The sequence below is a fragment of the Emydura macquarii genome, unplaced genomic scaffold (genome assembly GCF_026122565.2).
Source record: "Emydura macquarii macquarii isolate MOO-44397 ecotype Brisbane River unplaced genomic scaffold, CSIRO-AGI_Emac_v2 contig_306, whole genome shotgun sequence".
NCBI classification, from domain to species: domain Eukaryota; kingdom Metazoa; phylum Chordata; order Testudines; family Chelidae; genus Emydura; species Emydura macquarii.
Window position 1 is genome coordinate 3,764,957 of NW_027130443.1, and position 27,679 is coordinate 3,792,635.

Genomic DNA, 27,679 nt, shown 5'->3' on the forward strand with positions numbered 1-27,679 from the left:
ATTCTTGCAATAGTTTGTCAGGTGAAGTCCCTACTCATGCACATTAGCCATGTACCTATGTACCTTACATAGCCTGTATCTGAAATATTGTTCAGACTGTCTACAGAGGAACATGTATGTTAAATCAGTGTCTGGCACATAGAAAGTATGTGACAGATTTGTTGTAATGCTTTTGTTTTCACACAAATATTTTTTCCTACTGATCTGTCAAAAAGACAGTAATTAATTTTAATTTTAATGAAGCCCTATAGTACTTTAAAACAATACTCTTTCAATATTGGACACTTTGTGCAATACTTGGCAAAAAAATAATATAAAATAAAAAACAAAACAAAATTTGAGCAAAACAAAATCAAATTTAATGGTCTTAAATGCAAAAGTAAAAACAAACAAAAAACACAAAAAAGCAAAAGAAAATTAACAGAACAGAACAACTCAAAGTTTCAAGGCAGTCTGCAGAAAACTTGGGGGATTAATCTTTAAATCTACAAATCAGTTTTTTGTTAATATCTAACTGGCAAGAACTAAGTACTTTTCTGCTGAGTGTTCAATAAGTAAAGCTAGTTGTCAAAACAAAATCCTATTAAAATAGAAAAATCTAGCACTCGTTAGAAGGGATGCGAGAAATACAATGCTCAAATGTTTATAACTGTTTTTACAAATGGAACTACCCTTAGGAATTCAAACTATAATGATCTTTGAAACTGAATAATTATCTTGCTGCATTATAATGTACCAGTAAGTAGTGCACTATGCATTAAATATTTGGACAGAAGAGATTCAGTTTGATCAAACAGAAACATATTCACACTGTTTTTGGAGTTTCGTTTTGACTCTGAAATCCTCCCAGAGTTTCTCTGAAACTCTTTGGTCCATTCCTATGAGAAACTGGGCTTAAAATTTTTTGTAAAACCTTTAAATTTGACAACTTGGCCACTGTTCAGCGTGCAACTTACCTCATCAATGGTGTTAAAAGTTATGCTGGCATGCTACTACTTACAAGACCTTCATGTTATGAAGCCTACTCCTCAACTAGATGTAGCAATGAAAATTACTTTAAAAAGCAATTTACTGCCAGCTAAAACATCAGTATTTCTCAACTTTTTTACCAAGCTATTGGGGTCTGGGGGAAGGACCACACTAACAAGCGTCCACTTGATAGTTTAAAATTAAAAAAAAAAAATTAAAAAAAGTTCCAGTTTTTGCAGACAACATTCACTAGAACAAATGTTAGTCTCATAAGTGAAAGCATGCTTCAATTTTACCACCATCCAGAGGGTCTAGTTAATGCAATCTACTTAAGATTTTATGTTTTTTTAATATATATTTTTAATGAAATAACTTAAGGAACTTAAAATTGGTCTAACATTGTGGGATTTCAAACATTTGAACATGTCAGTTGCATCCCAGAGTATAAAAACCTTTTTCACTTCTCATTTAGACTAAGACAAACACTTGTGAAAATTGGCGCAAAATGAGTTTTACACTAACAAAAAATGTTTTAACTTCTGTCACTCAATTATCTATTCCATACAAAAAGCACGAGCAAGTTATTTGTGGGACTTGTTGGTTTTGAAGGAAACCTGCAAGATTTTGTCCCCCAGGCGGTAGCCATTAAGACTTGCTATGGCCATTGCAGCTTCTTCATAGTTTGTCATGGTCACAAAACCAAAACCTTTGCACTTGTTGGTGTTGAAATCTCGAATAACTTTCACATTGGTAACCGCACCAAAGGGGCCAAACATCTGCCAGAGGATTCCCTCATCAGCATCTTGACCAAGGTTGTAGATGAAGATACACCAGCCAGAAGATGCGTTTCCTGGAACATTTACACCAGAAAGCCCACTCATGTGATCTACACCCATAGGAGAGAACCTAGCAAATAAAAAGCACAATATTTCATGTAAAAGTTCAATACAATCAAGCAAATTAACTTGAAAGGGAAGCAACTGAGAATAAATATTTTTTTATATAGGCATCAAAACTTCTAGTCAGAGTAAAATTTTTCACCTTCCCCATTTATCATAGGACAATCAAACTGGCAGCTGGTAGAAAGAAGAGTTACATTCAACACTTTTGTCTACATTAATAGGTAACTAAATAAGAACAGCTAAGCAATGAAAGTTGGTTGGTGACATGGCAATCATCATTGAACTGGATATACAAGGCTGGTTTAGATACTCATGTACAATATTAGGGATGACTTAGGGTGGCGATCTGAACTACTCAGTGCTTAAAAATAGGACAAGAATCTTCCAAGAGGCCCCAGCCAGCCCTAAAACACCTTATGTTTGTCTACAAGGTGCTTGTGTCTCAATCTCTCCTGGAACTGGTCCTGCCTCTACAGCAAGGTCTCTGGGCCTCTCAGGTCAAAGGGTTTTCTGGAGCAGCAGATACAGTCTGACACCTTGTCTACCATAAGGCAGCAGGGAAACATTCCTGCTCCCAACTGGCTGCTACACTGAACACAGACAGACACCTCACAGTCCCTACCATAAGTATGTAAGAACAGCCATACTAGGTCAGACCGATAGTCCAGCTAGCCCAGTATTCTGTCTTCCAACAGTGGCCAATGCCAGGTGCTTCAGAGGGAATGAACAGAACAGGTAAATCAAGTGATCCTCCCGTCACCCATTCCCAGCTTCTGGCACACAGAGGCTAGGAACACTTCATAGTATGTAGGGAACTCTAGAACTTCCCTAGCAACTGCATACTAGTTGGGATAACTCACAATTCCTAGTAAACCATTAATATGTCACTTCCAGTGCATTCAGATTAAATTTTGGTAACGCATTTGCACAATTGAAGTTTAATTCCAGTAACTATCATTTATAATTTATTAAACTGCCATGTCTGTGTTTTTAAATATTGGTTCTACAGTTTCTTCTGCCAAATATACATTCATGGATAACGTATAATTTAAAAATAATACTTCTTTTTTAAAATGTAAATCCAATGGACTTGAGTCTACTTTCATTTACACCAATTTTACACTAGTAAAACTGCACTGACTTCACTGGAGTGGTTTTATGATTTATGTATGTGTGAAGAGAACTATACCAAATATGCCTGTCCATCATCCCCAATATACATCTCTCCCCTTCCTCTTCTCCCACAGAATCCTGTCTCTACTTGTCCTGCACAATGATCCAGAGGCTTCACAGAATTTCTGAATCTTTGCTCTTTTCTGTCTTGCCTTTTTTCTTTTCCTTGGCAACCAAGCAATGTTCCACACTCCTAGCTATTTCATCCCCTGCTTCTGTTCCCCTGAACTAGGAAATTAAATGCATACAATTATTTGAATGCAGCATTGGGGTTGCACAGTTAAGCACTCAAAGATCAGGAAGTGTCAAAGTTAAGGCCAAAAGTACAATTTTAACTTTGATCCCATGCACTTAAATTTAACCATCTAAATTTGTGGTTCCATGCGACTCCAGAAATACTGTGTAGTATATTATGCTATAGCTGGAAAAGAAGTTAGCCTACTAAAAGCAGGCTGAAGTATACAAGGGTGTTTTACCATGATAGCCCATACATTAAGTGCCCAATACAAATTTTCTGAACTACAAAAATTGCACTTCTTGTATAATTCTTTATTGAGCAGTTCTATGGGATCCAATGACTAACATCTTATGCCCTATCAAGCAATTCTCTTTTTTTAAAATAAAATAGTGTTTTTGTTTTCCAGTATGTTTTAAATGTTAGGTTTTTGGTTCTTCTAACGAAAACCTTGAGCTTTTAATTGTTTATCCAAGTGTTACTTGGAAGGAGAGGCCTATTTACCTGTAACTCATTCTTTGAAGATATATAATCTTGGGTTCCTGCAGTCGGTGCCTTGCTACACCCCTTACTGTTGAACCTAGGTGCCTCCAACCCCCACTCATCACTGTAACTGTTGGCTCTGGTCATGAAAATAAGTGAAAATACTCTAAAGAGGGAAAAAACAACTTTCTGCGAGGAACAGGGTAGATAGGCTAAGATGTATACATACACTATAAATACCCATCTCAGATTCCTCACTTTTAGAGGCTAAAAAGCTATAGCGACGTTATTAAAGAAAACTACAAAGAGGTAACTACAACAAGCATTTTATGTGAATATACATGGAAAACAGGTTTAAAATTAAGAAAAAACAGTAGTCTACATACCTCAAAACCACCATTGATTTTTGCAATGTATCTGTTCTAAAGAGGCTATGCAGTGTTGTTGTAGCTGTGCTGGTCCCAGGATATTAGAGAGACAAGGTGGAGGAGGTAATATCTTTGATTGGATGAACTTCTGTTAGTGAGAGAGAGTGAGCTGGAAAAGAGCTCTGGGAAAGCTCAAAAGCTTCTCTCTCTCACTAACAGAAGATGGTGCAATAAAAGATATTACCTCACCCACCATGTCTCTCTAAAACTGGAGCTAAAATTTCTAAGGGTGCACATTTCAACCCCTGCTATGTGGCTTCCCACTGAAGTTGTGAAAACCTATGTGTATGAATACTAATGCAGCCCTCAGTCTCAGCATTTATAAACACAATCCAGCTGATACTTGCTGGCTAAGGAAAATCCTTACATTTACAATACGGAGCATCCTGCCTTGGGACAGGAAAGATCCAACTCTAAAACCCAAATGAAAGAGAAACAGCTTCTTGGATCCCTTCCATAATGTTGCTCTGGATCAGATACTTGCCAGTGGGGAACACAAACATGCCCTCTCATCCTGATACCTTTGGGCCCAACTGAACACCTACTGACGTAAATGGAAGTTCTTTTATCGACTAACAGACACTGTATCAAGTATCGTGAATGTGCTCAGCACCAAAACCAGCTGAATCAGCAGTACACTCAGAACGAGGGTAAAAAATGAAGCAACAGGATGGCCAGTTAGGGAGTCAGTAATTCTATTAGTTCCTCCTCTCTTTAGTTTAGGTCATTTTTGTTCATCTGATTTTCTCTCTTTGTCCTAGAATTGTGGTAATTCTGGCAAATGCTTTGAATGAAAGAGAATTTACTTTAATTAAATTGAGAATGAAAATACAATTGTAATGCTGTCTCTTACCAAATGTTTTAACAACAAAGCAAGCTGTGTTTAAAAAAATAATAAAAACTACTCTGAATCAAATTTTTATCTACTAAATACAGACAATTTACACAAGAGTGGCTTGTGTCTCAGACTTCATGTGATTAGAAATGTATATTGATCTCAAGACGTTTCTTCTGTAATAATGCTGAATCTCCATTTGAAGACAATTAAAACAGTCAGGCACACCTTAAAGCATCACTTATGAAGGCAGATGCGCTTACTGTCATACTGGTGACATCAAAGGATCCCCATATGTGAGGTCCAGTTACTCTTTGCTATAACCCCTTCCTGCAATCCAGCTCTTGAGGGGAGTATGGAAAGAACAGCTGTGGACATCCCTAGGTAGCAATACATTCTATATATCTGCCTTTGACAAAGACGGAGTGCTGGAAGGAAGCTACCCTTTACTTCCCTCTTCCTAGAATGAGATATCTTCTACTGCTGTTCACAGTGTTGGTCCCAGGATGTTAGAGAGTCAAGACAGGTGAGGTAAAATTTTTTAGTGGACCAACTTGTTGGTGAAAGAGACAAGCTTTCAATCTTACACAAAGCTCTTGTTCAGGTCCTGTGTAAACTCAAAATCTTGTCTTTCACCACCAGAAGTTAGTCCACTAAAACTATTACCTTACCCACCCTGTCTCCAGAATAAGTTAGAACTGTCCAGATACCATATTTGTAACGTAAGCCATCTCTAGGCATCTCAATTTGAGTCCTAAACATCCCTTAACTGAAGTTAACCCTAACTGTTTTCATCCAGTCCTTCAAATTGGTGTCCCATGCTGTGATGTCAATTCGAGAGGTGGAAGTACTGAAGCGTCTGGAGCATGTGTCAACATTAGCAGCACCAAAACCATTACAATGGGCTGGACTAATGGCATAAGTTATTAAGACCAGTTCCATGTGTAGGGCAGAGGACTGCAGAAGCTTTGAGAACATGGATGGCTCCAACTACTATTTATATCAGGACTTTGATTGCTTCATTACCCCAGACTGACACAAAAACCTTAGTCCCGGACATAAGAGAAGAGGACTAAACTGAGAACAACCTAAATAACACACAAATGTTGTTCAAGAGTACCTCTAAATAACAATGACCACAATTATAATTCACTCAGATTGGAAACTTTTTAGGGCAGGGACCATCCTTCTATTACATGTTTATGCAGTGCCTAGCACAATGCGATTCTGCTCCACTGGGGCTCATAGGTGCTACCACAATTCAAATAATTAATAAATAAAAATTATTGTTTCCTAGTATTATGTTCAAAATCCTTGGGGGAAGGATCACAGCAAAAACTAGCATAGTAACACTATACTTGAGGGAAAGAAGGAAAATGTACCAGAAAAGGAGATTCTAAAAAAACCTGTGAAGAAATTAAGGTTCTTAGCCTCAACATGAAGGACACTTAATCACCCCTCTCAAGCAAAGGTAACACAATAAAATGATAGAACGGTTTCTTTTCCAGCAGTAACTAAGAACGATGCTGTTTAACATCTTCTACAATTAAGCATTTTTAAAAGTCAGCAAGTGCAGATAACTTGCATTTAAGAGTTTTAAAAGACTTGACAACAGATGTTAATTTCTAATAAATGTTCCAAAACTGGAGAAACTCCAGGACTGGCAATATTTTTAAAAGGATAAACAGGATAACTCAGATAATTATGGGCCATTTAACCTCTGACAATGATTCGCAGCAAAATAATGAAATGGCTTATAAAGGATTCTAACATTAACTAATTAGATTTAATTAATCTAATAACTAACTAATAACTAATGCCAATCAATATGGTTTCATGAGAAAATGTGATGTCAGACAAACATGATATAGTTCTTCGACAAGATTACAAGTCTTGTCAGCCTGCCAAGGTGTGACACAAGCCACTGAAACATGCAACAAATGACAAATGTGGAACACAACTGTTTTATTGTGTGTTGCGCCATACGCAACAGTTAATCTAGGAAGAAGTTTTATAACTAAACTATATGTTTTCACTTCATGAATCAATTAAACCAGTTTTACAATCTGATGAACATGGATTGGTTCTGCTCAAGCTGCTTGGGGCTGGTTTGAGGAGAGTGTCCTTGAGCAAGCTTCCAATGCGGTACTAGGGAGAAGGATCATCAATTCAATTAATGCAGCTCTCTCCTACTTCAGAATATATTTAATGCACGCTAGTTCTACCTACACAGCTCCATTATTGCTGTTTGTCACCCCTGTGGCCATTTGGTCCTCAGCTGCTATTTCTCCACCAGCAATTCTCCTCTCCAAGAAGCAGAGCTGAGCAGAAGGTGCTGATGATAAAATTTGGATGAGGAGGGGGAAGTGGAAGCAAGCAAGTTGGGTGGACATCACAGAAGGCAGGACAGAGCACAGAGCCGGATACACTCCCTCCTCCGTGATTCCCTCTTGTGAAAACGGTGTCTGCTTAGCCCAGGGATATCAAACTCATTTGCTATGGCGAGCCAGATTTAATTAAATGTACTTCAAGTAGGCCATACATACCATAAATCGAAATACTAGGCACAACCATTTTTATGTAGTAGTATATTTTATTTGCTAGATATCAGCGATATAAAAACTGCAGTAAATTCACTTCTACAACTACTATTATTTTACGATTAAAAGAATCGATCAATGATTAAGAATTATAGTACTGTGCGATGCCTCAAGACCGCACTGTCCCTCTCCCGGCTTCTGGAGCGCTGTGTCTCGTGCACACAGCTCTCCACGCGCTGCCGCCAGACTACACAGATCTTGTGGCAGCGCGTGATGCCGCGAGATCTCACAGCGTTGTACCCTCTGGCAGCGTCATGCGCTGTCGCGAGATTTCACAGCGTTGTACTCTCTGGCGGGGCCAGACCAAAAAGGTTGGTGGGCCGTATCCGGCCCGGATGTTTGACACTCCTGGCTTAGCCTATTTGCTATCTCCACTCCTGTCTCCAAAAAGTCTACTGGCAGCTCCCTCCTCACCGCAGACACCGCTCTATTTCATGAAGTGTAATGGAACAGAGGTCCAAATACTCAGATATGAAAATGCAGCTAAGGCACCCCAACAACTTAACTCTGCCCTTAAATGACATAATGAGGGGAAATATGACAAAAATTTAACGTGCCATTAAAAATTAGAGACATATGGTGGGTGAGGTAATATGTTTTATTAGACCAATAGAAGTTGGTCCAATATCCTGGGACCAACACGGCTACAACAACATGTCAGACCTTCTCACTATGTACTACTTTGTGGAACTAAAAACTGTAGCTTGCCTTTTCCTTGACTAGCTTCAACACAGTTTTCCATATAGGTTATTTCTTTAATCATCCTCTAACTGAGCAATTTTTAGACACACACACAACCCACAGAAATACACAGTGCATTATTATTTATTCACACATGCTAGGACAAAGATATTTATTACTTTACAGTTTAAACAGTGCAACACTTTCTCTAGTGGAAGTGGGGATGACAGCACGGGCTTTAAATGAATTGTTCTTCCTAACCTACCTGAATCTTTGCGCCTGGTGATGAACTGGCCCTCCAAATCGTCTAGCTGGTGAATGATACAGCTGTGATAACAGTGCCACATTTTTGTTCTGGTTAGGATTGGCTGCAAACTTCACTGTAATGGGTTCAGAGGAACCTGGGGGTTTGTGACCATTGAAACTTGTAATTGCCTCTTCTGCTTCTGACCTTTTGTCAAACCGGATAAAAGCAACCCCCCTGGACAAACCTTTTAACCAAACAAACAAAAAAAACAAAAAAACAAAAACAAAAAAACAATTTAGGATAATCTCAAAACAATTTTGAAAGTGGAAAAAAAAAATTAAGTATTTCTAAGGTCATAGTTTTAAGTTCTACAGTTTTACTGACGGTTCTTCAACTGGATGAAATCCAAACATTTAAAAATAATTAAGAAATTAAACACAAATGAGCACATTTACTTCAATTATATAATGATGGTGATCAAAACACGCTTATAAGCCTTGTTAGTTCATAGTTCAAAAATCAAAAACTGAACAATGTACAAGTGTTCTAGGAAACCCACTGTCAAGTAACATTAAATGAAAAATATTTCAGATCAACTAAAACTTTTCAAAGGAGAAATGCAAATGACTATTGGGCTAAAAAATTTTCTTGTTTTTGCTCAGTTTTGATACTCAAAACACCTAGAGACCTAAAACAAATTTTCAAATGGGAAACGAATCGGCGCAGATGACACAGTATTTCATAGATTCAAAAGCCAGAAGAAACCATTATGATTGTCTAGTCTGATCTGCTAAACACAGCCCATAGAATTTCACCCAGTCATTCCCGCATCAAGCCCATTATTTGTGGTTAAGCTAAAGCATCTCTTAGGATATGTCTTCACTGAAAGCAACAAATTCGTCGCCATCAGATTGATGTATCTGGATTGACTGAGCGGAAGTGAAGACCCACTCAATCAATCTAGAAGTCGATTTAGTAAAACCACCTCCAACAAAAGGCATAGCATTGCATCTACGGGTACGCATTTCCCGTTGGGGCAGCGTAGTGGAGACCGTGTGCAAAACGGACTTTAGGAAGTTGACGTAAGTTATGTAAGCTACTCGATGCAGCTTACGTAACTCCCGTAGACTGCTGCCGATTTTGCTGTTAAGTATAGACCAGGTCTTAAAAAGACATCCAACTTTGATTTAAAGACTTCAAGTGATGCAAAATCCACCACACCCCTTCAGAAGTTTCAACTCTGTTAAAAATTTGCACCTAATTTTAACTTGAATTTGACTAGGTTCAACTTTCAGCCATTGAATTTTGTTATGCCTTTGGCTGGTACATAAAAGAGCCCTCTACTATCAGAAATCTTCTCCCAACGAATATAGTCATAAACCGTGATCAAGTCACCTCTTAACCCTCGCTTTGATAAGCTAGGCTGAATGAGCTTCTTACGTCTCTTACACTAAAGTAGGTTTGCCAGACTTAGAATCATTCTACTGGCTCTTCTCTGAACCTTTCCAATTTGTTATGTGCATAGGTATAGTAACAATAAAAGTCAAACATTTATATAGCTTTTATCATACAAAAGTGAGTAAGCATTATATCCATTTTATAGATGGAGGAAACAGAAGCACAGAGTGTTTAAGTGACAATCAAGGTCATGAAGCAAGTGAATGGGAGATCTGGGTGGAACCCACATCTCCTAGCTTCTAGTACAGCTATGGTTACATTATTCTACTTGAGGTGTTGGGAGTCTTTGTATTCAGGAGTCTTTGCCTCATTCATTGAATGATTTTAAAGTACATGTGACGGAAACTTAGTCCCTGAACTAAGGAAACACTGTGCAGCTCTGAGGTGTCTGAGCCAGGCATATGTCCTTGTTCTTTCCTGAGCATAAAGACTCAACTTGGCTAGTGCCAACAATGACACTAGCCCTCCAAAGTAGTTGAGAAGGAGCAGTGTCATGAACATGTTATGTTCCTCCATCACCTTCCTTTTCAGGGTTTCTTGCACCTTGAAACGTCTTGTAACATCTACCAGTTACTGTCAAAAACAGGAGACTTCACCAGATGGACCGCTGGTGAGATTTGATTTGATTATGTTCCTACATACCCCCTGCACCAGCCAGAAGAGATGTTTCTATGCCCGGGGAGGAAGAACACACTACATCTTTGCAAAGGGTGTCACAACAGCAGTATCTCCTATCTTCCAGCAGGCACTACACCAGAGTCTGATGCACGGTTTGACTTCTCTTCCTGTTTGTGATGTGATCCTTTAGTCCCCTCTCCTGCCTCACCTCAGTTGCCATTACACCACTTACATTTTTATTTTTTATATCCTGTTCAATTTCCCTACTTCCATCCCTTCTTTATTTTCATATTATATGCTTGTCTTATTCAGTCTGTAAACTCTTCAAGTCAGGGACTTATCTTTTAATCTCTAAAGACTATGTAGTTATGGTACTATATACATGTTTGCTAAAATCAACATTGTCTGTACTGTTCTATGGGACATGGAGAAGGGACTACAAAGGGAAATTAAAGAATTACATATTAAGGGACAACTAAAATTGGTTAAGTGATAAACAAGTTTAATACACAGCTCCTTAAAGTGCAGAAAAGTTATTAATAGAGCACTACAGGGTCAGTATTTAAGAATAATACAACAACTGCTATGATTCTATGATATGATTCTATGATATGAACTGCAACATTTATAAACAGCTATAATTGAAAAGGCTGGGTATTTTTATTAGACTTTCTGAAACTGTCACACACTGGAATGAAGTTATCTAGGACTACTGTCTATATCATGGGATGTCTGATCAAATAGTTTCACTGTCTTTGTTTACAACAAGAACGAGTGCATGGGGGAACCTCTTCTATCAAAACATGACTATTTTGGGACAGAACTTGCCCCAAAACAACTGGAAGCTGGCAGGAGAATGGCCTCCCTGAGGAGCATCTAAGTGCTCTGATGAAAAAATATTTTGACTGGTCCAAATTATGAGGATTTGGAAACTACATTTTGTACAATGATTTAGCAAAGTTCTGCATATGCAATTTTTACCAATATTTTAAAGGGAAGGAAGTCTGTGCTGCACATGGCCTGTCTAACTCAGCTGTACAATGTGTACAGCATACTTCCTTCAACAGCTACACAAGTCATGTCATTTGGGGTTCAGACAGAGCACTTGTGTAATCTTTTGAGAGTTGCCATCTCTAAAGTACCCTTTAAGTTAGACAGAACCACTGTAGAGCCCTACCTCACTCACTGCATATTAGCTTCACAGGTGAAAACACCATGTGCCAAACACAAAGGTTTTAATGATACATGATACACACTAAATGAGGCTGGGCTCAGCAGAAGCCTTTGTCTTCTTCATTCAATACAATTGAATGAGATACCAAGACTGTATTGTAATATATACGCACAAATGTGCAGAATTAAGGTTGTGTGAGTAACCTTTAACTTCGGTCATTCCTGACCTGAGTGTTCAACTAAGTAACTCCTACAACTTTTTCTCTTTAATCTAATTCAATATACAGAAATGACAAAGAAAACAGTTAGCAAATTTGTCAACTTTGTTATTCAAAGTTCTTTTGGTTAATAGTAACTGGAGAGGATTGTGAGAAACTCCAGATATATTTAAGTGCAATGAGAGATTATGAAGCACAATGGCATATCAATTTCAAGTTGATTAAATGCAAGGTAACACAAGTTATCTTATCACATAAATGATAGGCTGGATTTTACTGCAAAATAATATCTGTATTTGTGAAATGTGCTTCCTTGCTTCGCCTTGTCCATTAGCCGGGATTGGTTGTGCGAACAAACAGAGCATGCGTGATTGATACAACCTTTGCAAATCAGATGGTCACGTCTGATGCTCTTGGTTTGAAATTGGAGTTTTCATCTTCTTAGGTGGGCTGCCTGTTACAATTGACAAGTTCCCTCTTCCCGACAGAAGCACAGAGGTGAAGCAATGAGCCCAAGGTCAGATGCAGAGCTGGGATTAGAACTCAGGGCTCTTGAATCCCAATTCTATATATACCCTCTCCGCTGTACCATGCTGCCTCCCTTGTAAAAAAGTAAAGGTAATAAAATCTGCTTCAGATTGCAAGCTGATCTCCTACAGTGATAAAATAAATACTGCACAATCAGATAGCTGTATCATTCTCTGTCAAGCACCAGGCATGGACAACTGGTGGGGGCAAGATACTGAATTTGGCAGACCAATGGTCTGATCTGGTACAGCAAATTTTGTATGTTTTTAATACCATTCTCAAATTTACAGAGCATAATTGACAAAATGGACTCCTTAATTCACGTGTTTCAGAAAAGCCACCCTAAGGGGATATTTGCCATTCTAGTCCTATATTTCTATGGACATAGTGATCAATACCAGACTCAATAACTAGTTTTTGAACATGCATAAAATATTACTTGGAAAATTTAAAGTTAATTTTAAGTACCAAGAATCTCTGAAAGAATGGACATTTCTATATGTCCTGTACAGTCAAGTTTTTATCTATCAAACATTACTGTGCATACCTGTAGTTTGATCCACGAGTACACGTGAGTTTATGATGCGTCCAAACCGTGAAAACATATCTTCTACATCTTTTTGTGTCATTGTCCTTGGTAGTCCACTAATATACAAGTTAGCATCTTTGATAACTTCAGAACTTGGACGAGCATATGACACCTTCAAGAGAAATTTTTTTTTATGGTCTGTGGAATTACATGAATGATTTGCTGTGTTATAAAACACCCACCTAAAATCCTTCCTTTGCAATATAGGCAATTTTTCTATGGTAGTTTCAAGAAAGGAGGAATATTGCCAGCATATGAAAAGTAAGAGACAGAGGTGTTTTTTGTGTTTGAGATACACAATCCTCTTCCACTAAGGGACTCGACTGACAGCAAACCAACGTGGCAGCATTACTCTGATGAGCCAACAATAGGCTCAGCATTGGTGATGCCAACTGACATATCAAGCTGCCTCATGTGAGTTTAGCTTCATGTATCAGATCTATTATTTCGTAATAATGTCAGTGCCTACTAAGAACCAAGAGCTGTATTCAAGCACAGAACTCACAGCTGAAGAACTCATGACATCAATACAGGCTTTTAGCACCTGATTTGCAAGCACAAGTACAGCTTTTGTCCTCTTTTCATGCCTTTTACTACAGAATAAGAAAAACACAAGCAAACATTTCAGCAGATCTGAGTCTATCCTTTTCAGAACAATGGTATAAATACATTGTGCACTTCTTTCCCTTGTTTTAAGACAGAGCTCATCGCGTTCCTGAGATTCACATGAGTTCAATCCAAAAGCCAGGAAACAATTTGGAATAACCTTACCTACTGTGCTTAGACACCACAGTCGTCACATGTGGCATTGGGATACAACCCATGACCTACCAGTAATTATGCACACCAGGAGTATGTAATTTTATGTAAGTGAATCTATAGGTACCAGTGCTCCAAAAATGGAGGGAAGGAGAGAAAGAGAATCTCTGAAAATAAAGCTGTTACAAAAACTGAGATGTTTGACAGCTCATGCCACTGCACTATTCCTCTATTAATATCCTGTTGCCAGTTTCTAATGCCCTCTGATGTATAGCATTCACTCAAGAACAGCAAATGACAAAACTAAATATTCATCTGAGCACAGACTCTAAAAAAAAAAAAAAAAAAATCACATATGTATAAGAAACTTCTTCCAATGTAAGCTACCAATGTAATTCATAAATACTTTTTGCAAAACAAATGGGCGCTTTGAGCCTCCTACTGGGGTGGCTATTGTACTTTAGAGTGGTATCATCAAGGACACAGATACCCAGCAATCCACACTTAATTCAGTGGCAACTGCTGGGGTGACCAACACTTATGAAAATCAGTCCAAAGCTCTCAAAACAGTTTTAAGACAGTAATGAAACAACTAGATGCTAATTAGAAGTTTTCAAAATAATTTATCTCACCAGATAAGCTTTTCAAACATTTCTTTAAGTCAAAAGAAGCACTGCTTTGAGTTATGCAAGATATTAACCAACATTCATTTTTGAGCTTTTAACTTTGCAAGGCAAGATAGAAGTCTAAAAAGAATTGGGATGACAACTTACTAGGAGAATGCACTGAAGTTTTAGAAAAGAGTTCCAGTTAACTGTTCTTTATGTATAAGTTACGTTTTACAATGTTAAGCTTTAAAATCCATGATTGTTACCTTGATTGTTTTTGACTGAAGTCTCAGGCCATTCAGTGTGTTTATTGCTCTTTCAGCATCTTTAGCACTCACATAGTTCACAAAGCCGTAGCCCAAGCTGTGTCCTGCATGGAAGAACATTTTTTTTTCACATTAATCCTGATTAATAAAAAGGTTTCGCTGTTGTATTTAAGTGAAATAAACGTAAGTAAAAACGTATTCAGTCTTTAGATGAGAAAACTGCACCTAAAACATACAAAAACTTAAGAGCTATTCCAACAAGCACAGGTTAAGTTACTCAGGCCTGCCACATATCATGAAGTAGTGCTCATCTATTTGCCACTTCAGACACTTACTTGTCTGTCCTTGAGGCTTGTTCACCTCAGATAGCATATGGGAAGCCTCAACAAGATATTCAAGTCTGAAACAATGACTTAGGTACCCTGTGTCATCTGGGGCAGATCCTGACATGTAACATTCACTGATTTTACTTCTCATCTTTTCCCCCCACCCCTCAACAGAGTGTTTCAGAATCTGAGAGAGAATAGTTAAACTTCATACAAAAACAAATGAGCCAAGTGCTAAACTCAATGTATACATATACAAAGCCTGAAAAGAGACAGAGGCAAGTGAGAACGTTTGGCAAATGACAGTGCACCAAAAAAGTCACAAAAAGATTATCCATTTCCCTGCAGCAACTCAATCCTCCATTCCTTGAGGCAGGGGTAAAGAAAGAGGTTCCCCCCCCCCTCCCCCCCATCTTTCACACCATATTTATTATTTTGTTAAAATTTGTTATGCTATGTTTATGCCCTGTCTCAAACAAAAAAACCCTACTTCTCTGCAGGTATATTATACTGGATGCTCATGCCCATCCTTTTCTTAAATTATTCTTCACTGCCATTTAAGTGTTAGAATTTTTATTCTCAATCTTTAAATCATCTCAGACAGGAGCAAGCTATCTACCTCTTGGGCCTGTAGGTAAACAAGGCAGTATGTCAGGACTGGCACAGTTACTTAACATGAAGAAATTAATTATCAGACAAACATTCTTTCTCCAATTTCCTAAATTCAGGGTCCCATCTGAAGTACCAAGTACTAAGCCCATGTTAGGGTGTGGCTTTCTTGTTAGGGACTGCCACCAGATATTTAAGCACATTTAAAATCGCCTCAAATAATTTGACCTCAATACAGTGACTCTCCTTCAAGAAAAGCTCCCCCACTCCCGTCTCAGACTCCCTTCTCCCTGCTTCATGGTCAAAGCTGAGGGCTGTGATTAAGGACAACTAAGGGAGAGATTGTACTATTTTATCTGACAGTCTAGAAGCTCTGCTTTGGTGGAAACCGTTTGGTTTGAGGTCACTAGGAGAGAAGACATGGCAGAGAAAATTGCCGCAGAGGACTTTCTTTGGAATCACAGTTATCTTTGGCAAGTGCGCTGGTTCCAGATTAATCCTCACCAAAAAAAGAAGGAACTCTCTACTCAATACTGTCCCAGGGTGAGATCCCCTCCAGATCCATATACTGTAGGAAAATTAAAGCCTCCAGTATCATTTCAAAGTTGAATACACCAAAAGAATGAATGCCATCTTTGTAGTACCTGCTGTGGACAATCCAAGGCTAACAGCTGTGGATACTAAACATCGATCCTCTCAAAAGTACCACTACATCCACATAAGGATGTATGAGATGGACAAATAGTAATATCAAAAAATAGAAGGAATCTCGAGGGGTGTGATGATCCAATGATTATGTTGAGTGCTGGGAATAACTATGTAGGATATGGGGCTAAATTTAATATAAAACTACAGCAGCAGCACCCTTTGACATTTGACTAATGAAGTTATATGCATCAGCCAGCAAAATGACAAAAGTCTCTAAACCCAAAGAGCACTATTGTAAATTTCACACCTCATTGAATCACAAACTGGATCAAACAGTTCTGACAATAGCTCCCAAATAAAATGAACCTTTCATCATCTTTACCCACATAGGACTAAATACAATGTACCATTCCCTCCATTAATACAGCAGGGCTGATCCTCCCCTTTGATGAGGATCAGCCCTCAGTGACTAATGAATTTGAGTGCTTCCAGATGGTACTGAAGGAGAATGTGTTATTTATGACAGAAAACTCTGCTAATGGCTTTGTACCACTCTATCACAACCTTTTGCCCTTAACTATAGATAAGGGTGCTCCCCACCCCAAGTGCCTGCTTTATCCTTGGATGATACAAAGAATTACAGCTGACCTGTGACAGACAAAGCAGAGAGGATGACAGATGTTTTTTAAATTCAGATGCTGTGGCTATATGGAAGGCAAAAGAAACATCTCTTTAATTCCACCATAGCATGTCCAAAATCCTGATCAATGGATTTGGTCTGATTGCAGATAGACTGGTTAATCCAGATTGGCTTCATCTGATTACTGATGAGACTTTCTCCAATTTGGAGGAAACGTCTGGTTACTTTACAGATAAAGTCAGAGGTAGACTGAATTCTCCATATCTGAGATAGTGGGGCAGGGTTTGGGAAGAGATAAATACTAGGTTCTCTCTCTGGTTGATTTTTGGTCTGCATTACACATTGGGAGAATTTCATGGCATAACCTGTTATTTGGGTCCCTGTCCTTCCTGACTGGTGCACACCACTGGAGAGATGGGAAAGGCACTGGGTCCTTTGCAACTGGAGCATGTTAACACCTCCTTTGAAGAGCAGAGTGTGGAATGCTTTATGAGAAGCATATTTTCAGCTTCTGTCCAGAAAGCCATCTCAAAGTCAACTATCAGCTAGTACCTAATCTCTTACCCTGAGTACAGATTATGGAAAAGGTTACAGTAAAACTAATTTCTCAGTATCTGGACCTCCCTAAGTCTTGTTGATCAGGGTTCCAACCTAGGTACAGAAAATGCACTTTTGGTGTTGGCTGACAATCTTCTCCTGGCAAAGATAAAAATCAGTAATCCATGTTATCAACTCTGCCTTCAGCACTGCAGATCACGAGGTGTTACGGTAAGTGAACCAGGACTGCTCTTCAGTAGCAGTGTTACCTTCTTGTGGCGAGATCCTGAGGGCTGTTTCATGTGGAGTACAGCAAAGTTCTATGTTGTCACCTATTAATCAATGGCATGTTAAGTGAGTGGCAAAGCAATAAGGGCTTAAATGTTTTCAATATATTGATGATAGATTTATTGCCATTTCCTTCATCTTAGAGAGTGAAGTTGAGCATCTTCCCTAGCTCTGGGCAAGACTGTCTGTGGATGAGAGTAAGCTGGATGAGACACATTACAGATAAAAATGGAATGATTATAGTGGGCTGGCAGAGACAACTGGAGGGAATGGCTTATATCGAATCCTCTGAAGGTGTCTGGTCACAATCAGTAGTAAAATTCAACAATTAAGGGTCTGGTTAGATTTCCAGCTGCTGCTAGATGTTCAAAGAAGAGCAGCAAAAAAGACACCCTTTTCCTACATCTGGCAATAAGGTTGCATTCTTTCCTTTCAGATGAAGACTTTGCCACTATGATCCATGCCTTTGTCACCTTTAGATTGGACTACTGCAATGTGCTCTATAGATAGGTTACATCTTAAATCCATTCACAAGCTGAAGCTAGTGAAGAATGCTGCAACTTGTTTGTTAAGTGGAGTGTCTTGCTGTAAGCACATGATGGCATGCTCCATAACCTACACTAGCTACCCACTGGCTTCAAGTTGTTGATTTTGAGCTTAAATGCCATAAATGGGTTGGGATCATCCAACATAAAACACACTTCCTTCCTTGGGCAATCCTGCAGTAGTTGTGATCAGCAGAGGCATATAAGCTAGCGCTCCCTTGGTACAGAAGAGGGAGCTGTTCACAGACCATCCTCTCTGAAGGTTTTTGACTTTGTAATTCACTCCCATCGCCTAGATCTGAATAGCACAACAACTGACTTTTAGGGCATGCTGGAAAGTATATCTGAGCAGGCATTTGGAGAGCTGAAGTGACTAGGGAAGATGTTTATTTAGGGATTTAGAGGCCAGGAGAGGAATGAAGAATAAATAAAATAATTTGTCCCATGTTTTTGCAGCTTGGTGATCGTATATAATATGATGGGGGGAGGATGACTAGAGAGAACATACGCTGTATTGATTTTGTGATGATTTTCATAGTCTATTTCTAGTTGATGGAAAGGATAGCGAGACCCTGGAATAAACCAGCTTGTGTGTAACATTTAAATCCAAATACATTAAATAAAATAAAAAGCAAAAGCAAATAAGCTCTTTGTTCAGCTGAGTCACTAGCCAAGCAGAGCACCCATAAAAGTTACAATTTTGGATAAATTATTACTCACAATCAACACAAATATCTTTTTGTTGCTGTTGCAGACATAGCAAGTCCTTTCATAAAGTGTCTTTCCTTTTGCTACACATAACTTGGTTCCCTTTTACTCTAGGCATGCCGTCTAGCTACCTGTTTCTTCCCCCCTGCTCTTCCTTGGATGCACTACTTGGGTTTCTATGTTCCTTCTCCCTTTCGTATTCTTCTCGTGCTGCTGGTGGCAACTCCAGTCCCACTGGAAGCTCCAACACAGGAACTGGGCTTGTATTCATTCTTCCTCTTATGTAGCACAGGCCCCTAACAGAGACAGCTAAATCAGATCCTTCTCTGCCCTCCTTTCCAATTGCTTTTACAGGCCTCCTGTCTTCTCTCTCCAATGAACAGCCTAGAAATAAAGAGGCAGGAGGACCTTGTGACAAGCCAATTCTTGCCAAAATACTTGCCCAATAATTCATGGGCCAGTTTCAGAATAGGTGATCTAGAAATCCGGTACTAATGTTTCCTTTAAAATTAACGTGTGTGCTACGTTAGTTATAGGAGTCCCTAACCAGGGAGAGCTCAACAGTGGCAGATTTAAAACTACCATCAGTTCAGCTCTTTACCATGGGTTATCTATACTGTGATAAGAGACTCGGGGCATGGCCATGGCTGGCCCAGGTCAACTGACTCAGGCTTGGGCCGCAGGGCTATAAAATTGCAGTGCATATGTTTGGGTTTGGGCTGGAGTCTGAGCTCTGAGACCCTGTGAAGTGGGAGGGTCTCAGGGCCCGGGCTCCAGCCCAAACATCTAGACTGCAATTTTATAGCCCCACAAACCCAACTCAGCTGACCAAGCCTCCAAGACTCAGTGCAGGAGGTTTTTGTTTTTTTTTTTACTGCTGTGCAGACATACCATAGTGGTTACAAGTTCTGGTGGCAAGCATCCAACCTGCAAGAGTCCTAAGGGATAGGACTCTCAAATGTTATTGGTTCATCTTGCCACAAGTGAACCATCAGAAATACCAAGCTAAAGGCAGTATTTGGGGGGAATTAAACAGGGATAAAAATAGGACTTATTAGTGTAGAGGAAGAAAATGTACACATAGAATATAGTCTCTCAAGATATGTAGATGCAATAGATCTCCACACTCTGGATCTTGTGCATCTGCTTGAATTTGACTTCACTGAAGGTTCTGAGCTATTATAAACACCTGCCAGCAGCAGATAAGAGGCAGCCTCAGTAGACATTCCATGGCCAACCATCTTTCCTCAGTTCCTTTCAAATCAGAAAAGAAATCACCAGGAAGACAAAAGAACGAACAAATCAATTAATCCCCAATTCAGTAAATGCTAGGAGACCAAGTGGTGATTTAGTGTACCCCTATACTTTGGGGAAAAGATTCCCAAATTAGAGATTAAAATGCTCCAGGGAAGTCTGAATAACCACAAACATTCTACTTTAACAAGAACTGAAGTATCAAATGGAGTAGACACTAAAGATAATAATTCTGTGATACCTCAAAAAGCCCTTCAAATTTGGAATAGATTCCCTGCTTGACTCAAAATAACCCATTTTATTCACCTTTAAGACCCACTACAATGCTCATCTTTAACAGGGTGAGGTTTGGGAGAAGGGCAGGTGGAGGTGTGGATTTTGTTTGGAGTGCATTAGAGTTGTGCACTAGCTGAAGTGTGAACATTTTTAGTTTTGTGGACTGACTTTTGTGCAGATAAAGGTTGCTGGTTTGTAGTAGCTGTTTACATCTTTGATGGATATTATTTTAAGATAAAATAATTGAAACTAGACAAACAAAAACAAATATGGAAAAAATCCCTCCTATGTGTCAGTCCGAACATATCATAAGAGAAATCTTAGGAAAAAAGTGATCCTGGGATGAAGAAGTGAGGCGAGGCAACTCAGAATGCAGATATAGGTTCTGTAGTACTGATAGGTTAAAACGGGATATATTTTGCAATGCCAAGTCCAAAGACTAATGATATTCAAATCTGTGCACAGAGCTCCACGTGACTGCCCCACAATTTTTATGGATAGGAACAGACCGAAGTGTAGCAGTTCCTACAAATTTGCATCCTATCAATGTGCCTTAATATAGTTTTGTTGTTGTACATCTACTGAGGCCTCACAATGACAAAAGCAGTCATCCATTTAGGTGTGGTTCTAAAGCATGGCTTGATGTTAAACAAGATAAAAAACCTGGATATTCTTATGTGCCCCAAATAAAAATCCAGATCGATGTCACTGGGTTCTTATGTCCATACTGGCCTTCTTCAGAAAACAATACAATTGGCAAAATGAGTATTGGAAATACCAATTAGGTGCAATTCTAATGCAACCTGAGATAGAAGTGAAGGTTATCTATGCAGCACCACATTGGTATTGTGATAAATGTAGCAACTACTACTAAGGATGCCTAACTCTTAACATGATAAAAGATGGTTACTTACCTTGTAACTGTTGTTCTTTGAGATGTGTTGCTCATGTCCATTCCACTCTAGGTGCGTGCGTGCCTCTGTGCACAGTTATCAGAATTTTCTTCCCTTTAGCAGTACCCATAGGGCTACCACCAGCACCCCCTGGTGTTCTGCACACATGCCGTGGTATAACAGACGCCGCCAGCCCTATGCCCCCTCAATTCCTTCTTGCCATCAACTCCAACAGTGGGGTTGGGTGGTCGGTAATGGAATGGACATAAGCAACACATCTCAAAGAACAACAGTTACAAGGTAAGTAACATCTTTTCTTCTATGAGTGCTTGCTCATGTCGATTCCATTCGAAGGGACTCACAAGCAGTACCTTGGAGGTAGGCCCAGAGTTCACAGGTGAGCTGCCTGCAGCACCTCTCTGCCAAAGCCGGCGTCATCCTGTACCTGTTGACGATGGCATAGTGGGACATGAAGGTGTGCACCGATGAGCAAGTGGCGGCTCTACAGATGTCCTGCACCAGTACCTGTGCCAGAAAAGCCGCTGAGGAAGCTTGCGCTCTGGTGGAGTGGGCTGTGATGACCCCCAGTAGAGGCACCTTTGCCTGCTCGTAACAAAACTTGATGCAGGAAATTATCCAGGAGGAAAAACGTACTGGATGGAGACAGGTAAGCCTTTCATTCTATCCGTCTCTGCAACAAAAAGTTGTGTAGTCTTCCGGAACGACTTAGTGCGTTCAATGTAGAAAGTTAAAGCCCACCTAACGCGCGACTGAAGTTCCAGCAGCATGCTGAACCAATGCTGGTGGGGCCATGCCGGTGCAACCAGGATAATATTCTCCCTGTGCCTCTTGATTTTCAGGAGGACTCTGTGCAGCAGTGGAATGGGCGGGAACAAGTACATCAGAACCCCTTTCCACTGTAAGAGAAAGGCATCGGACAGTGATCCCTCTTTGAGGCTGCAAAGAGAACAAAACTGGAGACACTGCTTGTTATGTCTGGACCCGAAAAGGTTCACTTGGGGAGAGCCCCACCTCTGGAAGATCATAGCAGCTACCCTCGGGTGGAACGACCACTCGTGGCGGGGTAAAAAGGACCTGCTGAGGCAGTCTGCTGTGTCGTTCTTGATACCCAGAAGGTGAGAGACATAAGGTGAAAGTCATGCCCCACCGCAAGGTTCCAAAGATCTACTGCCTCCCTGCAAAGGGCCAAGGAGGCTGGTATCTCTGCACCTGCTGCTGGGAGCGGAAATGACACCTCGAGGTCTGGGGTGTAAAAAGGCCCAAGGAGCCCAGCGTGGCTCTCGAGTCCTTCAGACCGTGCAGCTTGGTATCGGTCTGGTTGGTGAAAAGAGCAGACCCTGTCGAAAGGCAGGTCCTGAATGGACTGCTGTACCCCCCCGTGACAGTACAGAAGACTGCAGCCATGCGCACTGATGCATACAAATCGCCGAGGCCATGGATCTCCCAGCTGAGTTTGCCATATCAGAAGCCACCCGCAGGGCCGCTCTAGCCACCATTCTACCCTCCTCAAGGATGGTGGCAAAATCCAGTGCCTGTTCCTGGGGTAGGGTCTCCCTGAAATGCTTGAGGGAGTCCCAAAGACTGTAGTTGTACCTGCCCAGGAGCACCTGCCGATTTGCAATGCGAAACTGCAGGCTTGCTGTCAAATACGTTTTCCTCCCAAAAAGGTCCAGTTTTTTATTGTCTTTATTTTTGGGAGTCGAGCTAGACTGGCCCTATCTATCATGCTCATTGGCAGCTGCCACCACCAAAGAACTCGGGAAGGGGTGGGTAAACAAATATTGAAATCCCTTGGCAGGAACATAGTACTTTTTCTCAGCCCTTTTAGACGTTGGGACCACGGACAATGGTGTCTGCTATACAGCCTTCACTACCTTGAGCACCCCTTTGTGCACAGGCAGAGCAACCTGGGCCAGCACCGCCGCTGCAAGCACATCAAAGAGGCTGTCTGAGGCCTCGTTGAGCTCCGAGGCCTCCAAACCGAAATTCAAAGCCACTCTCTTAAGGAGCTCCTGGTGGGCCCGAAAATCATCCAGGGGCACAGACGGCCCTGAAGCAACCGCCTGAGGAAGACGATGAGGACTGATCTGGCACAGGAGGTGGTGGCATCCCCTCCTGCTGACGGTGAGCTGCTGATGACATCCCCTCTTGAGGGTCCAAGTGCTTCTCTGAAGCTGACTCGTGAGCCCCCTCCAGGTCCACTGGCGCTGACTGCATGGCCAGAGGACCTGTATGATAAAGGGCTACTGTGTCGACCATTGGCCCTGAGGCCAACCAAGAGCTGCAGAGCAGGGAACTTGCTCCTGTGACTTCAGAGGATGGTGGTGCCCCGATCGGGTGGTAGGCTGCCTGTCCTCCCCTAAGGAAACAGACTCGCTGCCAGACAACCATGCAGGGGTAGCAGCTGGCTCCCCTGTGGTATGGTGCCCCAGAGTGGAGAAGCAGCACTCCAATGACCACCACCTCAGCGTTGGGGAGTGCAAGGATGGTGACCGGCAGCACTGCTTCTCCGACCGGCACCGGGCTGCTGAGGATCCATGCCCAGAGAATGAGCGGCACTGGTGCCTCATCGAAGATCGGTGCCTCAGGACTGAGACTTATGGTGTTGTTTGCGCCCTTTAGGCGATGGCTCCCTCTCCAGTGACTGGGTTCTGCACCATGCTGGTATGGGCGAACTCCTTGGAGCCGGGAAGCAGGAATAGCATCAACTCCCATTCAGCAAACGCCTACACAAGGATAAGCAGGATTGGTGCCGTCCATCAGAACAAGAGGTCCAAAGTGCCAGAGACCGTGATTGGTGCTGCGAGGATGATGGAGGCTGCCTCTGACAGTGGTGATCCACTGACGAAGAACGCCCCAGAGATGGGGATCGGGAGCGCCCTCTCAGAGACAGGTGCCACGACAACGACTCCCTGCGTGGTGACCTGGTCCTTGGGGATGGACACCTCTGTTCAGAGGAGTGGTGCAGCCATTGCGGGGGATCCATTGCGGGCTTCCCCCTGGAGACCAGAGTCTTCTCCGTCGATGGCACCAGGGGCCTATGAGAAGGTAGCAAAGGCAGGGCATCAGGTTCCTTGCCACCTGGAACACCTCCAGTGTCAATGTCATCGTAATCTGAAGAGGCCCCCTTCCGCTCCCAGGAGCCGGGTGGGCTCTCTTATCGGGGTTGCACTTCTGGGCAGCGATCCCATTTTCTACTGACCCTCACCTGGTTGGTCTGGTACGGGTCCCACACTCAACCCCGCTTCCCTGGACTTCTTTGGTGCAGGGGAGCGGTCTCTATCCAGATGCTGCTTCCTCTATTTCTTCCTTGATGGGGAAGAAGAAGTGGTCCGGTGCTGTGGCGGGGCCAGTGGTGACTGGGCGCTTTGCCCCGATGTGATGCTCTGCACCGAGGTAGACCGTGCCAGCTCAGAGGCTGGTCTTAGCACTGCCTCCATCAGCAAGGCCTTCAGGTGGATTTTCCTCTCTTTTTGAGCCTGAAAGCCTTACAGATCTTACACTTTTCCTTCCTGTGTGCTTCCCCCAGCCACTTCTGACAATTGTCATGGGGGGGAGGGGGTGTCACTAAGAGGGAAGGGCTTGCTGCAGGAGACTCAGGGCCTGAAACCTGGAAACTGAGGCATGCCCCACTCCCAGGCAAAGGTCCCATCAGGGACTATTCCTAACTTAACTATCAACTATTCATAGCTATTTAACTAACAAAGGAAAATAACGATAAACTATCTAACACTGTGTAGGGTACTAAAGGAGCACTTATGAAAACAAGCAGAAAAGTTCCAGCAACCGTCACGGGTGGAAAGAAGGAACTGAGGGAGCGTAGGACTGGCAGCACCTGTTATATCACAGCATGTGCACAGGATTCCAGGGGGCACCAGAGTTGGCCCTATGGGTATTGCTAAAGGGAAAAAAATTCCGGTAACCATGCACGTAGGCGCGCATGCACCTAGAATGGAATCGACATGAGCAAGCACTCAAAGAAGAATCCTCTCTCAATTGCTTACGATTTTGTCAAACTTTAATCATTTGGGCTGAAGTTTTCCATATTTCGTGTACAATTCATAGTGAATTTGTTTCAGAAGTCTGTTCAAACAGCTCACCCATCTCCAAGAACAGAGTTAGTGGTGGTTTTAATATTTTCTTTTTTGCAACCTTCCTCTCCCAACTGTTTTAACATCTCAGTGGTTTAAAGTAGGGAGCTGAAATGTGAAGGGAGAAAAGATTGAGGTCCGAGAAGTGTCTCTTGTTGTTCTACTAAAAATCTGTTCATATTTGGCCAAACCATAAGCCACAGAAAAACACAATTTGCGTATGCACAGAATAGTCTTTCCAATGCTGTGCGTGCTACAAGGTACCTGAGCCTCACGCATCTTTTCAAATCAACTGCAGAAAGCTATAGCTTCATGTAGGACACAGGCAAAAATAATTGCTGGCCACTCATGCCAAAATATTCTTAGGGAACCGGAACCAGATGAAAGCCAGCAATTAGAAGCTATATACTCTTACCTCCCCCACCAAGTGGTATTAATAGTTCACTGCATTTTGTAACCCTTATCAGTGTGCAAGGTCTCACCCTCTACTTTGGTAGGGAATGATACTTATGTCCCACACAATTGTACAGGCAAAAGTACTTGAGAACCAAAGTAGTTGCACAAGGTCACTTCTAGCAGAGCCAGGAATGGAAAGCAGGTCTCTAGGATGATGGGACTTGGGCCTGCCAATTTAGATGCACACACACTTTGAATAAATATGCCAAATCTGTGCGCTTTGGTATGCTGCATGTAAAATGGAGTTACTAAAGTATAACTTTCAAAAAGGCTTTAACAGAATACCTAGCATCCAGGACACCTAACTCAGGCTCCAGTTCTCACCATTAAGACCCTTTCGCCTACCAGAATTAAGAATGGGGGCCAAGGAATCCTGACACTATCTGCTAGCAATAGAATACAAGGTAGTACATGATCAAATATTTGTTTCAGTATTTTAAACCTACAAATTTCCATATCAAGGAACGTTAATACAGTTGCAAAGTGAAACTCTCTAAAAAGTTAAGAAATACCAAAATTAAATTAACCTACACAATTTTATTTATGCCTTCTTGCATATAAGCATTACCATATCATATTTAGGTATTTAAGACACTGTTCCCATGAGCAAAATTATTCCATAATTGTCCATTATGGGGATTCTTACCACTTCTCTTGAAGCATATGGTATTGGCCACTGTCAAAGACAGAAAAACAATACACAGAACACTTTGCTCTGATCCAATATAGCAATTCCTATTTTTCTGAATATCAGTTGCAATGAATAAAACTCCCCAGAAATGACCACATGCAAATCCATTAGCTTCATTTGAAAAAGGAAGATACTTAAGAACTTGTTCATCTCCTGATGGTTCTGGACAGGTGTAAAAAGCCTGAAGGCTTTGGCCTTTTCAGTCTCTATTGAATCCACAAACAGCAGCACTGAAGTGTTTTGTTTAGAGACTTATCCAAAAATCAAAATCACCTTTAACTGGCTCATTCTCCCAGGGTACCAGTACCGTCAGGTTAGGCATTAGGGTTCTCAGCTTCTCTAGAAAGCGGTTTCATACAGTTAACTTAATAGAAACAATTGCTTCTGGACAAACAGGAAGCAAAGTAAGTAATTTATATCGGTTTTTGCTGTCAACTTGGTAAGGAAGTGTCCACATATATGTAATGAGAAAAGGATATGAATAGACAAGTTAGCCAAGAGGAATGGGATTTGACTTGGGAAGAGGATCAGCAATCTTGATTTGTAGCACAATTACATTAAAATTTAAGATGTCAATGTACTTTAAGACTAGCATGATTGTTAAAACTATAAAAGTTGGGTGGGAATAGGTGTGGAAGAAATTGCAGTCAAAGAGGTGAGATATATATTACACACTTAGTGAATATGTCCAATTATTAGAGCATTGGCAATTCATAATAACCAAATATTTGCATATGGATGGATATTTGGCTAAGCTAAGCAAAGCCTTACACTCAACTCAATAGCATTTTTCTGCCTGTCTGTTAACATGGTAACTTTTGAAAACTGCACTAGCTCAATCCCAAAATATCAGGGAATGTTATATGTATTGATGTGCAGAATCTACTGATTTTGGCATAAAAGTCAGAAAAGCCTGATTTCCACTA

At 41.0% G+C, this 27,679-nt stretch overlaps 1 protein-coding gene across 2 annotated transcripts in view; it reads right to left on the reverse strand.

Moving 5' to 3' along the window:
- Window positions 1–336: 336 nt before the first annotated feature.
- ELAVL1 (ELAV like RNA binding protein 1) overlaps window positions 337–27,679 on the reverse strand; it is a 76,693-nt gene continuing 49,350 nt past the window's right edge. For both annotated transcript variants that reach the window (XM_067557199.1, XM_067557210.1), the window contains exons 3-6: window positions 14,771–14,874; window positions 13,096–13,249; window positions 8,572–8,797; window positions 337–1,875 (exon numbers count right to left, since the gene is read on the reverse strand). In XM_067557199.1, coding sequence (XP_067413300.1) covers window positions 1,551–1,875; window positions 8,572–8,797; window positions 13,096–13,249; window positions 14,771–14,874 — 809 coding nt within the window. In that variant the 3' untranslated portion in view covers window positions 337–1,550. The remainder of the gene's footprint in view (window positions 1,876–8,571; window positions 8,798–13,095; window positions 13,250–14,770; window positions 14,875–27,679) is intronic.